Consider the following 16,857-nt stretch of genomic DNA (forward strand, 5'->3'; position numbering starts at 1 on the left):
TCAAAAAAGGTGTCAAACCCAGTAGTTCTTACCAGTAGTTTCTTAGTAGTTATCAGTAGTTCTATGTGTACTAATTATCTGTTTTTATACCAAATGTTTCTTCTGTTCCTGCAATTAGCCCTCGGGCACGAATTTGCAATAAAAGATATATAATAATTTTTTTTGGGTGCGGTCTGTGTGAGTGTTGTTTTACTGACCGCTGGAACGATATCGCTAGTAAAGTCTTAAGCTCATCCTCTGAGCATTTGGCACTTGTATTATTCAAACTCTATGTATTCGTATCAAGCTATACACGAATATAGAATAATACTGCACTCAGCATCGTAACCGTATGTTCATGTCGCTTTATTTTTACATTGATCCCATCCAAAGATCTGACCAGTGGGACATACATCGAGAGGCTTGTAATGTTGAGGTACTTTACTCAGGCAAAGAGAGACACACACTATTGTGGATCGTTAATCAACTGTGCCCCCAAATAACATAAGATTTGGGGCTCCCCATCACTACAAGACCTTTATGTATCTAGTCAGAGTTTGGAGGGTCTGCATGGAGGTTTTAAGCGCGCTGAGGTGATCTTTAAGCCATTTCCATCTCCTTCTGGCAGGTCCACTCGGTAGTGACGGCGTCCTGTTGGCAGATGTGACCGTCATGGCAGGGACAGGAGGACACGCCGGTAGGGTCACACGGCCACCCCTCGGCAGGCCTCAACTCGCACTGTAGGGGAAAGGAATGAATGAATGAATGAATGAATGGATGAATGAACGACAGATGTGTCCGTCGTGGCAGGGACAGGAGGACACGCCGGTCGGGTCACACGGCCAGCCTTCAGCAGGCCTCAACTCGCACTGGAATGAATGAATGGATAAATGAGTGAGTGAGTGAGTGAGTGAGTGAATGAATGAATGGATGGATGGATGAATGTGTGAATGAATGAATGAATGAATGGATGAATGAACGACAGATGTGTCCGTCGTGGCAGGGGCAGGAGGACACGCCGGTCGGGTCACACGGCCACCCCTCGGCAGGCCTCAACTCGCACTGCAGGGGAAAGGAAATGAATGAATGAATGAAGGGAGGGATGAATGAAGGGATGGATGGATGAATGGACGAGTGAATGGATGAATGAGTAAATGGATGGGTGGACGGATAGATGTATGTATGTATGAATGAATGAATGAATGAATGAATGAATGAATGAATGAATGAATGAATGAATGAATGAATGAATGAATGAATGAATGAATGAATGATGGCAGGGGCAAGCGGCTACGTTGGTCACTGACGAAAGGTAGTGGATGTTAGCTGAAACGTCTGACCGTTTCCAAAATCATATCCAGTTGCTTGAGTAACTGCCTTTTGGTGTATGGCAGAATTTTTTGCAAAAAAACCACTTTGCGCTGCCGCAAGAACTTGGTGCTTTGTTCAATGATAGAGGTAAAGTCGTGTCACAATCAATCAAACAAACAAACAAACAAACAAACAAACAAACAAACAAACACCTCACCAGTTGGAACAGCAGAACAGTGCTGTAGCGGCAGCAGTAGCCCAGCGGGGGGCACTCGTGATCGCCGGTACAGGGGGCCAGCGGGTGCCAGAACTGGGCCTGTAAAGCCAGATAAACAACATTTTTAATTTTTACTGTTAAAGGCATCCAATGCGATTTCAGGGCATCGAAACTGGAAATATATTGAATAAGGCAATCTTTGAGTTAGTATTTCTAACTTTTGGCTTTTAAAACTGCAGAAACAAGCCCCAAGATGAGTCCTTTATTTTCTGGGTGGTACCCTAAAAATCAGCCCAGGTCCTTTCGGTAACCGTTTTTCGTCAGAATTTTGGGCATTATTGCTCCATGAATGTCAATATACATTGGGACACTGTTGTTTCAACTTAGTATCTAGATAAATGACTAGAATAATTTTAAAAATTCCGGTTTGCAGTGAAGAAGACGGAAGCACACTTACCGAGGCCACAGTGATGCAGGCCAGGAACAACAGAGCAGTCTTCATCTTACCGAGCTTCTGAATCAGCGCTAGAGACAGAGATGTGAGTAGTGAGAACCTCCCCAATGGTCCTGGCGGGTTTTATACCGGGGCCACCGAAGGTCGCGATAAGAAGAAAATACAAGCCTTTGTTTGATCTGTCCGCTCTGTGCGGAACCAGAGATACGTGACGTCACGCTGTGTGGCTATTTTTAACGTTTCTCAAGGCCTTCGTGGCGTGAGGTGCCATGTGTTTTTTTTAAATATATTCCAACATGTAGTCGTGGTGACGGCACACTTAAGTTTTTCAACTTATAGTAATGCCGCCACCAACACAGGGGACAATACAATACTCATTTTCACCTGAGCGAAGTGAGAAAAGTCATGTCAGGACTCGAACTCGGGACCTCTTCGCTACGCCACACGACCTCATCAATTACGATCCATGCATCCATCCATTCATCCTTCAATCCAACTTTCTTATGTATGAATTTCGTCACCAATTTAATGACCAAAAGACGTCAGAGATACATAAATACAAAAGTATCACTCCGGTATGTTCATGCCGCTTTATTGATCCCATCCAAAGATCTGACCAGGTATTACATACATACATGGAGGAGCCTTACGCTGTTTTTCAGACGCAGAGTTACACAATATTGTAAATCGTAACAACTGTGTCCCAAAATAGCGCATGCTTTGGATCTCGCCATCACTACAAGTCATCCATGTATCTAGCCAGAGTTTGGAGGGTCTGTATGGAGGTTTTAAGTGCGCTGGTTCCTAAGCTTCCACTTCCTTCACGCAGGTCCACTGGAAAGTGACGGAGTCCTGTTGGCAGGTGAGTCCGTCGTTGCAGGGACAGGAGGACACGTTGGTAGGGTCACAGGGCCAGCCTTCGTTAGGCTTCAACTCGCACTGCAGGGGAAAGAAGGAAGGAATGAATGAATGGATGGATGGATGGATGGGTGAGTGGGTGGATGGATGGATGAATGAATGAATGAGTGAATAAATGAATGAATGAATAAATGACAGATGTGGCCGTCATGGCAGAGATAGGCGTTGGTGGGGTCACACGGCCAGCCTTCGTTAGGCTTCAACTCGCACTGTCAGGGAAAAGGAATGGACGAATGAATGAATGAGTGAATCACCAAACGGATGAATTAATGGATAAGTGAGTGAAACGATGCACACAAAAATGACGTGACTTTTTCGGAAAGTCTTTTTTCGCTGCCACATCAGCCTTGTACGCTACACATAAGACTGTTGGCAGCCCATATACATGTAAGTGTACTTATGTAACAACCCACACCTCTGGAGCAAAGGATTTCCCAATTTTGTAGCTCAAACAAAGTAGAAGATAAAGCCCACTTTGTCGTTGATTGTAGTTTATATAGTAATGATAGAAATGATCTTTTTAGATATATTACAAGTACGTTTCCATACCTCCAATACTTGACTAATATTTAAAAAAAATCATCTTTCTTATGCTCATTGATCATCCTGTATTAAACAAACCCATTTCAAATTATATTTTTAGCATCACAAAGAAACGAGAAGAAGCCGAACCTCCGTATTAGTGTAGTTTTAGAGCTGTTTATACTACAAACATGTATGTTACCTTTTCATCCGTTCACCTGTACTTAGCCCGATAGGCCATGGATGCACAATAAAGGTTATTATCATTATTTATTCGGTTGAGGCAATGGTTTTAACAACTCACCAGTTGGAACAACAGAACAGTGCTGTAGTGGCAGCAGTACCCGATCGCTGGGCACTCATGATGTCCGTTACATGGGGCCAGCGGGTGCCAGAACTGGGCCTATATAAAGGCAAATAAACATCCAATGTATTCTGCGTCTACAGTCGTATGGAAATGTCCTGTAGCCGCATTCAGTCTTTCTTCATCTCTTTCCACCGTGTCTTCTGCCTCGCAAGCTCCTTGGGTTTCTTTTCTGTTGTGGGAGGGCATAGCCCTCTGCGCTTCAGGCCCCCCTTCAGCATGCTATATAGTATACGGCTATACAGATACAGAAGCTGGTGTGTTACGCCAAAGGGCGGTTATACCGGCTGTACAGTTACAGAAGCGGGTGTGTTACGCTAAAGGGCGGTTATACCGGCTATACAGATACAGAAGCTGGTGTGTTACACCGAAAGGCGGTTATACCGGCTATACAGATACAGAAGCTGGTGTGTTACGCCGAAGGGCGTTTATACCGGCTATACAGATACAGAAGCTGGTGTGTTACGCCGAAGGGCGGTTATACCGGCTATACAGATACAAATACAGAGGTGAAGAAGACGGAGGCACACTTACCGAGGCCACAGTGATGCAGGCCAGGAACAACAGAGCAATCTTCATCTTACCGAGCTTCTGTACTAGGAGAGACACAGGTGTGAGTGAGGGACTCTCGCACGTTCCGGGCTGGTTTTATACAGGAGGCTGCCGAAGGTCAAGATAAGAAAAAAACAAAGTCATGTTTAATCTATCCGCCCTGTACGGAACCAAGTGTACGTGACAGGTCAATGGACCACATGGTGTCAATATGTTTAAATTGAAACTTTATTGCATGTTCATTCCCCGGGGGGATAAATGCACGGATGTACAAAGTACAATGTACTAGAGAGTACTACAACAATAGTGACAATGACAATATAGTAATAAAGAAAGGCTAACATGTGGTCTACACATTACATTTATGTAATACATATTACAATTGAAGAGAAACGTACAAAGACATACAAAGTTAACAGTAAATGTGTACAGAATTCCGGTAACGGAGGTTACAGCATATCACCAATGATCTACTGTTTTAGCTTCATCTTTTAGGAGCAAGTGGTCGGTGGCGCAATGGTTAAAGCGCTGGACTCATAACCAATAGGTCCCGGGTTCGATACTCACCATATGCATGTAAAGGAACATTGCACGACTTCCCTCGCTGTACGATGGAGTGACGCACATCGAGCTCTTTGGCTAATCGGTCAAAATTAGTGGCAAACATCTGCACAGTTGCCACCAAGAACCGTAAAAAAATTCGTCGCCAATGTTGCGTGCGCGTGCGCGATACCACCTAATGTACGTGTAAATCTACCATAACCAACTATACATGAATGCAAAAGTATCACTCCGGTATGTTCATGTCGCTTTATTCTCAGATCTCAGATGGATCCCATCCAAAGATCTGACCAGCATTGATACATGGAGGGACTTGTAACGTTGCGGTGGCTAAGACCACACAGTTATTCACGATGGCCGTAATATAGGAACAGGATAAACTGTTTCGCTAAGTAACAGTCACAGAATTTGGAGCTCCCCATCGCTACAAGTCCTTCATGTATCTAGCCAGATCGTGGAGGGTCTGCATGGAGGTTTTAAGCGCGCTGTGATGATGTTTAAGGCGTGATTTCCACTTCCTTTTCGCAGGTCCACTCGTAAGTGACGGAGTCTTGTTGGCAGGTGAGACCGGTGTTGCACTCACAAGAGGCCACGTTGGTCGGGTCACAGGGCCAGCCTTCGTTAGGCTTCAACTCACACTGAGAAAAGAAGGGATGAATGAATAAATAAATGAATGCAAGGATGGATGGATGGATGAGTGAGTGAGTGAGTGAATGAGTGAATGATGGCAGGGACAGGCGGCCACGTTGGTGGGGTCACAGGGCCAGCCTTCGTTAGGCTTCAACTCGCACTGCCGGGGAAAGAAGGAAGGAATGAATAAATGAATGAATGAATGAATGAATGAATGAATGAATGAGTGAATGAATGATGGCAGGGACAGGCGGCCACGTTGGTGGGATCACAGGGCCACCCTTCGTTAGGCTTCAACTCGCACTGTCAGGGAAAGGAATGAATGAATGAATGAATGAATGAATGAATGAATGAATGAATGAATGAATGAATGAATGAATGAATAAATAAATCACGAAACGAATGAATGAATGAACGAATGAATGAATGGATGAATAAGTGAGTGAAACGATGCACACAAAAATGACAAAGGCACAGTCTATGACTAAGAACGTAACTTTTTCGGAAAGTCTTTTTTCGTTGCCACATCAGCCTTGTACGCTGCATATCTACATGTAAGACTACTGGCAGTCCATACACATGTAAGTGTACTTAATATGTAAAAAGCTTTATTCGGTTGAGGCAATGGCTTTCACAACTCACCAGTTGGAACAGCAGAACAGTACTGTAGTGGCAGCAGTACCCGATCGGGGGGCACTCGTGATGGTCGTTACATGGGGCCAGCGGGTGCCAAAACTGGGCCTGTATACATAGTTAAAACTCTTGAATACGGTAGTTAAGACCTTACGAAAGTCGCTGTACTTTTGTTGTGTCAATAAAGTCTGTCTGAACATGTACCAGTTGTACTGAAGAAGACGGAGGCACACTTACCGAGGCCACAGTGATGCAGGCCAGGAACAACAGAGCAGTCTTCATCTTACCGAGCTTCTGAATCAGCGCTAGAGACAGAGATGTGAGTAGTGAGAACCTCCCCAATAGTCCGGGCTGGTTTTATACAGGGGGAGTGTGAACTTGCTCAAGGTGAAGGTAACAAGAATACAAAGTTGTGTTTAACTTGTTAATTTGCTCGTGTGCGGAAGCATGTACAAGTACGTGACAGGCCACTGGAGCACATGGTGTTACTATGTTTAACCCTCAAACCACCATATGAGGTCAAAACTAAACCCAGGCATACATATACTCTGTACGTAAGATGACGTTATCCATACATGTATTTAGTTTTGTTAGATCTTTATTTGTTGGAGACCAGACTAAAGTACCTGTATTTTTTTGTTGTGTCAATAAAGAATCTATAAATACGTGCCATTTTGACATTTCTTTGACATCCATCCATCCATCCATCCATCCAACTAACCAACCAACCAACCAACCAACCAACCAACCAACCAACCAACCAACCAACCAACCAACCAACCAACCAACCAACCTTCCAACCAACAAACCATCCATCCAGCCAGCCAGCCAGCCAGCCAACCAACCAACCTAATTTGCAACAAACATCTAATTAGCAACCTACGTTTGTATAAAGTCTCCCAACACATTAAATGATGCTTCACTCATTTTATTTCAACGCCAGACGTAACCATGTGATGCTGAGCCATGGCACAGATGGAAAGATGAGAAACCATCAAGTGTCTATGTATGGACAACTGGACAGTCTGGCAACGGATTGTACTTAGTTTTTTTTTTTAGATCTTCAGTCACACCGGAAGGCTCTACATGGCGGTTTTGAGTACTTCTGTTGTAAACCCTCTGACGTTTTTTTAGATCTTCAGTTACACCGGAAGGCTCTGCATGGCGGTTTTAAGTACCCCTGTTTCACACCCTCTGGCAGCTCGCCCCGGTGGTGGTTGACGCCGGGTCCTGCACACAGGACAGACCGGAGCCGGGCTGGCATCCGCAATCCGTGTCCGGCCAACACTGCCAGCCTTCCATCGGCATCAGCTCACACTGCAAATAAAAGTCAAAACGTTTAGTATTATGTTTACCGAAGGAAAACATATTGTTTTTGCTCTGTTTCTTCTTCTTCTCCAAACGAATAAGGTCAATGACCTGAACCAGACATCTGTCACCATGGTAACTAGTGTTGGGTTACGTCATGATGCAATTCTATAGCAGGAGGGATTTAGACTCCGGGCACCACACACACACACACACACACACACACACACATATAATGCATTTGCTTTGCAAATGTTACTATTCTAGTTCAACATTATTTTCGCTTGCTCAACAGAATTCGTTTCATTTCATGGTACGTTTTGTTAATTTATCCTGTCAGTGTGTAAGTGGTAGCGTTAAAATAAGTCTTAGCTACTTGAGTGCGTCACCACCTTGTGTTCCTTAGTGTGTAAACAATAAAGAAAGTGATGAGACGCTGCTCACCTTTTTGTGTCCCAGCCAGTCTTGGTAGATGCAGCAGTACACGTCCGGCAACGCACAGTCATCCGCACTGTCACACGGCGCGTTCGGGTCCCAAGGGTTCCACTGAGCCTGAACAAACAAACAAACAAACAAACAAGCAAACAAACAGTCATCGGCACTGTCACATGGCGCGTTCGGATCCCAGGGGTTCCACTGAGCCTGAACAAACAAACAAACAAGCAAACAAACAGTCATCGGCACTGTCACACGGGGCGTTCGGGTCCCAAGGGTTCCACTGAGCCTAACCACAAAGAAACAAACAAACAAAAAACAAACAAACAAACAGTCATCGGCACTGTTACACGGCGCGTTCGGGTCCCAAGGGTTCCACTTAGCCTAATCACAAACAAACAAACAAACAAACAAATAAATAAATAAACAGTCATTGGCACTGTCACACGGGGCGTTCGGGTCCCAAGGGTTCCACTGAGCCTAATCACAAACAAACAAATAAATAAATAAATAAACAAATAAATAAACAATCATCGACACTGTCACACGGGGCGTTCGGGTCCCAAGGGTTCCACTGAGCCTAAACAAACAAACAAACAAGTAAATAAACAATCATCGACACTGTCACTCGGCGCGTTCGGGTTCCAAGGGTTCCACTGAGCCTAAACAAACAAACAAACAAGTAAATAAACAATCATCGGCACTGTCACTCGGCGCGTTCGGGTCCCAGGGGTTCCACTGAGCCTGAACAAACAAACAAACAAGTAAATAAACAATCATCGGCACTGTCACTCGGCGCGATCGGGTTCCAAGGGTTCCACTGAGCCTAAACAAACAAACAAACAAACAAACAAACAAATAAATAAACAATCATCGACACTGTCACACGGCGCGTTCGGGTCCCAGGGGTTCCACTGAGCCTAATGACAAGCAAATAAAAAAAAAAAATAGTTCAGCAAATACCGTGGACCATAGCATTCCTTTAATTTCTTACACAAAGAAAAGGGCTTTCTCATTAGCAACAATCTCTGTGTGCATGTGAGACAGGGGTTCGTGTTGGAGGATCGATACCCAAATGACGAACAACCTATCAGGTCTAGAATTGTGATGTTTGTCATGTTTACCGAAGGAAAACATTGTTTTTGCTCTGTTTCGTCTTCCTCATGTTTTCAAATAAGGTCAATGACCTGAACCAGACGTCTGTCACTATGGTAACTAGTGTTAGGTTACATCATATTGCAATTTTATAGCCGGAGGGATTTGTCACCATACATATAAATTTGTTTGAGTAAGAATTAACAGAACAGACCATATGCGAAGATAAACATTTTGCATTTGCTTTGCAAATGTTAACTTTATTCATGCTACGCGAAATGATAGAGATAATTTCATGGCGTAGGCTAGCGTTACAGTATATATGTTGTCCGAGTGAGCTTGTACGAGTAGATGTCACGCTGCAGCTTTAACAGAAGAAGGAGAGAAACTTACCATAGCCACAGCAATGAACGCCAGGAAAAACACAGCAGTTTTCATCTTCTAATGCTTCTGAGAGATGCGAGAAGATATGTTGAAGATATAGTCAAGTGTGGTCAACGTACAGAATCGTGTGGTCGACTTTATAGCATTGTCGGCGGAGACTGATAAGGTACCAAGGATAAATACGGTTTTGGAAGCAAATATAACAGTCTTAAATTAAGAGACGTAAAGCTTAACATGGGGTGAATGACCTCTCGGTGAAAGACCGGGGTGGATGACCGGTCGGTCAAGCCCAATTCAGCATGTTACGGTTAGGGAGGGATCCGAGAGAAGCGCTGTTCTGTATCTAGAAATATCATCTTTTGCTTGTGCCAGTTTGTTCCATAGTTACCAAAGACCAACAACAAGAACAATTGTGAAATTTTAGTCGCCGAAACAGCTATTGTTCGATTCCAATTCCATTGGTCAATTCCAATGGGCTACTGACCGTAAGGCCATCATTTATACTTTTGGCGACGTCTCAGGGAGTAGCGTAATGGTACAGTATTGTGTACAGTTTGCAAGAATTCTAGGAATGGTACAGGCATTTTGTCCACAGGAATGGAATGTCTCTGACCCACATCCATGCCAACATTCCTGGAAACCATTGGGAAGACCTCTCTGTCACGGATGGCCCTACTTTCTGTGACCCGGGGCTCGTTCACTTTACACTCATGATCAGGGGAGGAGTGCACCGTAATTGTGTAGACAGGTACCAAGTCTTCCTCAAAATCATGAAATGATGGCAGTGCCATCCAAACAATAACCCTAACAGCAACCATCGTCCACATGGCAATGTATGTTTTCATTCCTAGTCTTGTTGCTGATTTGGCTGATATGGCTTTGATTGTGAGTTTACTGTGAAGTATGAAAGCTTGTCAGCAGAATGCAAAACTGGTCCGGTTGGAGTTTAATTTCTTTTCAGGAAGTGTTTTAAAGAATAACTCAAGTTATCGGTGGCATATCAGGACTCGACCCCGGGACCTCTTGGTTCCGAGTCGAGCACTCTGCCGCTACGCCACACGACCCCACTACGGGACTAGTTCTTATCTGCACACAGCCTACAGCCCGACTCAGAACTGGCCTGGACGTGCGTCATGTTTGTTTCAAAATTATCAGACCCGGGAGGTTAGGACAACAACAGGCATCCGTGTGGACGGAAGGGGGGGGGGAGTGTGTGTTAGCTACCGCCGCAAAAATCAATGGATATGTCCTAATATACACCAATTTTGGGGTCGTGTGGCGCAGTAGGTAGCGCGTTCGGCTCACACCCAAAGGGTCGCGGGTTCGAACCCTGCCCATGTCACCGATCTTGTGCCATTGGGAAAGGCACTTAACACGACTGTCCTCACTTCACTCAGGTGGAAATGAGTACCTGGCTTCGGTTAGGGAGGTCGGATAGGACGTTAAATGGAGGTCCCGTGTTTGGGGACAGCCACACATCACGCACGTTAAAGAACCCACCACAATTATCGAAAAGAGTAGGGGTCCTTCCTGATGTGAGTGGTTCAAACCTTACAGTCCGATCTTACGCAGTTTGTACATGTACATGTACGTACATGTATGTACGTACAGAAATGGTGTGTTACGCCTAAAGGCGGTTTACTGGTTATGCGAAACAAACAAAGAATTTGAAGTAGAAGTAGTAGTAGTAGTAGACTGGTTTAATCATAATCATCATCATTCATTATCCAAAGAGGTGGAGCAGACAAAGTTTGATCTCCAGAACTGTTTGTCATTCATTTCTGAAATAAGTTCAAGGCCCTCCAAGCCTGTCTCGGTTTCTATAAGTTTCTTAAGTGTTGTGTTTGGCCCTCTCTTCGTGTCAAGGTTCCAAAGTAGAAGCCTACTGGCTGGTTCTTTGCTACCTCCAACCTGACCGGCAGGGCTTAGTCCTCGACACTAGATTAAAGGGTTGAAAATGCCCTCGCCAACTTTGACGTCGGATAGCGTCTGAACGGCTTGTGTTAGAACCACCAAACTTTAGAACCACCAAACTTAGCGACTTTCCTAAAATACCATCCATCCATCATATTTTAATATAATGTCCTTGGTTCTGGTTAATCATTACAACACTATATCGATGCGTTACGAAGATTTGCTACCAATCCTACAAGAGTTCTGCCGACCAATAATGCCCTCTTGTTCATATATGAACATAATGTAAATGTATACATTTTGCCTGAAGCCAATTTAGTCTATCAGCGCTGCAAGATGAAGACTGCCCTGCTGTTCCTGGCCTGTCTTGTGGCCATCAAGGCGAGTTCCTTTCGCTATTTCTTCAGCTGAAACTGTGCTGCTTTAATTTAGGTTTAGGTTTAGAAAAACTAAGGAAATCGCCGAGCTAGAGCAACAGAAAAATGCTAAACTGCCCCCCTTTGGAAGCATGCGGCCTTGAGTGAGTGAATGAGTGGATGAGTGAGTGAGTGAGTGAGTGAGTGAGTGAGTGAGTGAGTGAGTGAGTGAGTGTGTGAGTGCATGAGTGTGTGACTGAGCGAGTGTGTGAGTGAATGAGTGAGTGCGTGAGTATGTGAGTGAGTGTGTGAATGAGCGAGTGTGTGAGTGAATGATTGAGTGAGTGAGTGAGTGCGTGAGTACATGTGTGAGTGAGTGAGTGAATGAGTGTGTGTGTGTGTGTGTGTGTGAGTTAGTGAGTGAGTGAGTGAGAGTTAATGTCCGTTGTTCCCATGTTCCAGGCCCAGTTCTGGACGCCGCTGGCTCCATGTGACGGGAACCATCAGTGCCCGGGCGGAGAGGAGGGAGACAGTCACTGCTGCCGCACCGGCATTTTCGGCGTACCCGTCGTAAGTACTAACATCTACTTTTTTTTTAGAAATTTACTTCATGATTTACCACAAAACAAGGCTCATGGGAGCTACTCTATGTTTTGGGTCATAGTACAGTTAGTGAGGACAGATGTTTATTGACCTTAGACTTGAAAAGTTTATGGTTATACCGATATGGGAAACGATCACGTGGTAGCTTATTCCATAGTGATGTTGCTCTAAGAAAGAAGCTTTCAGCGTGGAACTTCCTCCTAAGAGATGGTGAATGGAGGAAGAAAGGGTGATTTGCTTCAGTGGAAGTGGCAAGACTTGTCCTTGCTGAGAATGTTCGAAGTGGGGGCACTAGCAAGTGAGGTTCCGCTGAGCATTTACCGTGGAAATAGCGATAGAATTTCTTTGAACTATGATGTATTTCTCCTGTTTTTACAGTGTGAGATCGCGCCGCACCCCGGTTGGCCGTGTGACCCGGCCGGAGTGGGCAGCTGTCCGTGCTGGAACGGTTACGAGTGCGTCTTCAAACCCAACTCCACTACGGAGGCGCTGTGTGTGCAGGCGAAAGAAGAGTGAGACCCAAGGATCCAGGACGTCCACAAACCCCATGCAGACCTTAGGATCCAGGACGTACACAAACCCCATGCAGACCCCCACTACCAGAAAATCGCCTAACTAGATAAACGAACGGTCTGAGAATAAACTGTCATGTATAGCGAAATTGGATTGAGTGTTTGTTGTGTTAATAGTTAAATTATGATTAGATGCAAAGGCTCTGCAAAAACAAAGCTATTCCAAGCTTTGTTCAAAGCTATTTCTTGTGCCCTTGGGAAAGGCACTTTACACGACTTTCCTCACTTCGCTCAGGTGAAAATGAGTATTGCCCTGTCATGTATTTGTGCCCTGTGTTGGTGGCGGCATTAATGTAAGTTGAAAAAACTTGAGTGTGCCGTCACCACGTCTTGTGATTACATGTTGGAATGAAAAAAAAGCTATTCCAATCGATAAATAAGATGCGAAGAATCCTTCTTTGCTACTGTGAGACATCTAATTCATAAAAAAAGGAAACGGATAATTAAAGAATTTAAAGTTCTCTCCCAATAAATGTTTGACAATTTCATATGATCTCAAAGTTCATGGCCTTGAATTGTTACTAATTTTGAAGAACGACTACTTTTCTTGAAATGGCCTGATCAGTAGCCTATCTAAGTCGATTATAGGTAAAGTGCCTTTCCCAAGGGCACAACAGCGGTGACATGTCAGGACTCGAACCCGGGACCTCTTGGTTCCGATCGAGCACTCTGTCCATACGCCACACGACCCCACCGAGCCTACCTTTGGTTCTGGCATAGCCTCGAAAAACGCAGTACGACAACTAAATAATGGATCATATGTATCTCGTAAAATTCATCGTATGTATTTAGTGAAATTCGTATGTTTCCTCGTAATGGATCGTATGAATTTGAAACGTGAAATTCGTATGAATTCCGAAAAATCAGTTTGGATTCTTTGGCACCCCTGTAGGTGCATATACGACAAAATCGCACGGCATACTAGACTGTAGCCTCCGTCGCAGGCTTATAGAACTGGGGATTTGGTGGTCTTCGGCTGTTTTCTGATTAGCCCAGTTTTAAAACGAGGGTAATTCAACCAGGCCGGCTATGTTGTCTATATGCAATCAGAAAATAGCACATAAACCCCCCAAAGACCCTGAAGACCCCCCGCCCCCCGGTTTTTGGCATGCTATGGAGGCTAACTAGACCGCACCTTCACCTTAGTATAGGGCAAGGCACCAACAGGGACCAACATGTATCGACCAGTAGTTCTTTGAAGATAACACCCTTGTCACCCCACTATTTACAGTACCTTGTAACAACACGTTTCTTCCTGGCCTCGACGCTTCCGAAGAGGAAGGGTGTTTGTTGGTTCACCTGTCGGCTCTCACATGGCGTTTGGATAGTCCTGAGGCCACAGCAAGTAAATTGTATGACTGACATCCACTGCAGACTCCACATCTAATGCGATAGTGTGAAAAAAACGGGCGGGCCAAAAAAAAGCAAGATTCCTACATTTTTATATTTTGCCATCATAAACCTTGTTAAACAATAAATGATACCTATATTGTGCTAAGTTTACTGACAACTATCACAACATCCATTTGTCACTGAAACAACATAAAATAAAATTTTCAATCATTGTACAAATGACATCTTTGCCTATTTTCGGCATGTCGACCACTGTCAGAGGGCAACGATTTTTTTTTTTCAAAATCAGGCGAAAAAAATACGCGCGCTGATGTCATCCATAAAAGTTACTTGCTGTGGTCTAACATCGGACGATATACGGGAAGGTCGCAACAGACGTAATACTTAGCGCAGACGCGATAAAAACAGCAGGTAACGTACGAGTGGAACCATTTCATTTTGTTTCTGTACGGAAAGTTTGACTGACGTGAGGCTAGATCGGCAGGATGAAGGTTGCTCTGTTTTTCCTGGCGTTTGTGGTCGTGGCGAAGGTAGGTTTTACTGTTCCATAAGGCTACAAAATCAACAGCATATTATATTCCAATTCATTTCTAAACAGCAAACCACTTCTCGTTTCGCTAAGTTGTATCTACGCGTAGATCTTTCATGTTACAAGGATTGCCAACCTATTGTTCAGAAGTCAATATTCTTTCTGATGATAGCCAAGGATTGAGGTGTTCAAAAACTCATCACTAGATAGCTTTGAACTAAGTTTAGAGATAATTACATGTTCAAAGGCTAAGTGTAACAAGTTGTCCAGTCTAACATAGTTGCCGCCGCGCCGCATGTCTGCGAAGCTGGTGTGTTACGCCGAAGGACGATCATACCGGCTATATAGACGCAGATACAGAAGTTTGCCGTGTGTGTTGCAGGGTCAGGTGTGGAACCCGCTGGCGATCTGCACGTCCGACGCCTCCTGTCCGGACCAGAACCGGTACTGCTGCCGCTCCAACACCGTCTTCCTCGGACTGCCTGTGGTAAGTATTACATGTAGCTTCGCCAAGAAGGTTATGTTCTCAGTAGCGTTTGTCCGTTTGTTTGTTTGTGAACAGCGTAACTCCAAAAGGTTGATGACAATAAGCATTGAAACTTGGTAGGTGGGTAGGTTTTTCAAAGACCTAGAAATGATTATATTTTGGACCCCCTGGTGGCTTTCGTTGGTACTGCAGCAGATAGAACTTCCGGTTTTGATACCTCATGATCTGGACATGCTAGTGTTTCTTCCTTACGTACCCTTTACAAATAGTTTGGTTGGAGATAGCTGAAGAGCCTAATCTTAGGTAAATATGTACTGGCATCATCCGAAGTAAACATACAAGAAATGCGATGACAAAGACTGATTGTTGGTTGGATGTCTAACTTTGCAAAAATGCAAAATTATCAACTAAAAAAATAAAGGGGACCAATGAAATCTTTGAATTCGTCGTTATGTGTGAGCATCTCATTTTTTGACAATGTGAGATGAGGTGGCTCCAACACTGTTTGTTTATCTTGCTGACAGTAATACCTATCACTTGTTTTCCCCAGTGTGAGATGCGCCCCCATCTTGGCTGGCCCTGTGACGCCACTCTGCAGACGAGCTGTGAGTGTGTGCAGATGACCGTCTGTTACAAGGGAGTCTGCGTACTGGAGACAGAAGTGCCGGAGGGATCTGGAGTGGAGGGGCTCTAAACTGGCAAACTCACGCACAAATGCGCCTACACAGACCTGGTTTTAGATTAAATGCATTGAATCTGTACTTTGCAGCTGTTGTCATTGTACTATCACATACATATTGACTAGCCTGGGTGCCATTCTCCGTATAGTGTTCGCCCGCTCCCTAATGTAGCTGGCTACTCCGTGGTAGAAAGCTACGGAGGATGGCACCCAGGCTACATACTGACCACGAATATAAGGCAGGGGATATCGTAGATGATATTGCATTGAATCTGTACTTTGCAGTTGTAATTATTACTATCACAGAGTGGAACTTTCATTCACATACATACAGTTTACTGACTAGTGATGACTGCGTGGTCAGATATTTGTTCACCCTTGATTTAAACCGTTGGAGGTTGTAATTAGCGGTGAAACATTCACGGGGAAGCTTGTTCCACAGTGAAGTGGTTCTGGGGAAGAAACTGTCAGCATGAAATTTTCTCTTGACTGATGGACTATTGAGGAAGAAAGGGTGATTTTCTGCTAAGCGTGGCTAAGCGTGTTCTTGCAGAGAATGTTCTGAGTGGGGGTACAAGGGAGTGAAGTTCAGCAGAGCATCTGCCGTGGAAATTGCATTGAATCTGTACTTTGTAGTTGTCATTATTATATCGTCATATAGCCAGAAGACGTCGACCAATCAGAAGGCTCCATTTCAAAATCAAATAATTTGCTCTCAATCCAACTGATGTCTCAAAGCAAGTTATACAGATCCTTGCGACCAGCACAAGATGCGATTATGATAGTTTTGTTAAAAAAATCGGTACCCTTTACTGCAACGCCACCTATCCGTCCCAGCAGGCATTGCAGCAACTTCTAACCAATCAGCGCGAAGAACAAACAGCGTGTTGCCATGTTGACGTCCTGGCGAACTGTTCACATACATAATGTCATCGTCTAAACATCTGGTGATTGAGAACTGTGAATTCGTATACGCATGTCTCAAGAGGAGAGAAGAAACT

General features: G+C 44.4%; 2 protein-coding genes across 8 annotated transcripts; one reads left to right on the forward strand and one right to left on the reverse strand.

Moving 5' to 3' along the window:
* Positions 1–324: 324 nt before the first annotated feature.
* Positions 325–6,488, reverse strand: LOC109467260 (dickkopf-related protein 3-like). 7 transcript variants are annotated; one of them, XM_019765201.1, is made up of 4 exons: positions 4,300–4,401; positions 1,508–1,606; positions 967–1,041; positions 325–642 (listed from the first exon to the last, which is right to left on the reverse strand). In XM_019765201.1, the coding sequence occupies exons 1-4, from the start codon at positions 4,342–4,344 to the stop codon at positions 580–582; spliced, it is 282 nt and encodes a 93-aa protein (XP_019620760.1). In that variant the 5' UTR covers positions 4,345–4,401; the 3' UTR covers positions 325–579. The 7 variants fall into 7 exon arrangements, with proteins under 7 accessions (XP_019620760.1, XP_019620759.1, XP_019620757.1 ...); XM_019765200.1 differs by lacking the exons at positions 967–1,041; positions 4,300–4,401 and adding exons at positions 774–848; positions 1,965–2,090; XM_019765198.1 differs by lacking the exon at positions 4,300–4,401 and adding an exon at positions 1,965–2,090.
* An 8,077-nt stretch (positions 6,489–14,565) lies between these two features.
* On the forward strand, positions 14,566–15,938 carry LOC109467261. Its single transcript, XM_019765206.1, has 3 exons — positions 14,566–14,691; positions 15,073–15,177; positions 15,728–15,938. The coding sequence occupies exons 1-3, from the start codon at positions 14,647–14,649 to the stop codon at positions 15,869–15,871; spliced, it is 294 nt and encodes a 97-aa protein (XP_019620765.1). The 5' UTR covers positions 14,566–14,646; the 3' UTR covers positions 15,872–15,938.
* Positions 15,939–16,857: the final 919 nt, after the last annotated feature.

This window comes from Branchiostoma belcheri, unplaced genomic scaffold (assembly GCF_001625305.1).
Source record: "Branchiostoma belcheri isolate BF01 breed outbred unplaced genomic scaffold, Haploidv18h27 scaffold179, whole genome shotgun sequence".
NCBI classification, from domain to species: Eukaryota; Metazoa; Chordata; class Leptocardii; order Amphioxiformes; family Branchiostomatidae; genus Branchiostoma; species Branchiostoma belcheri.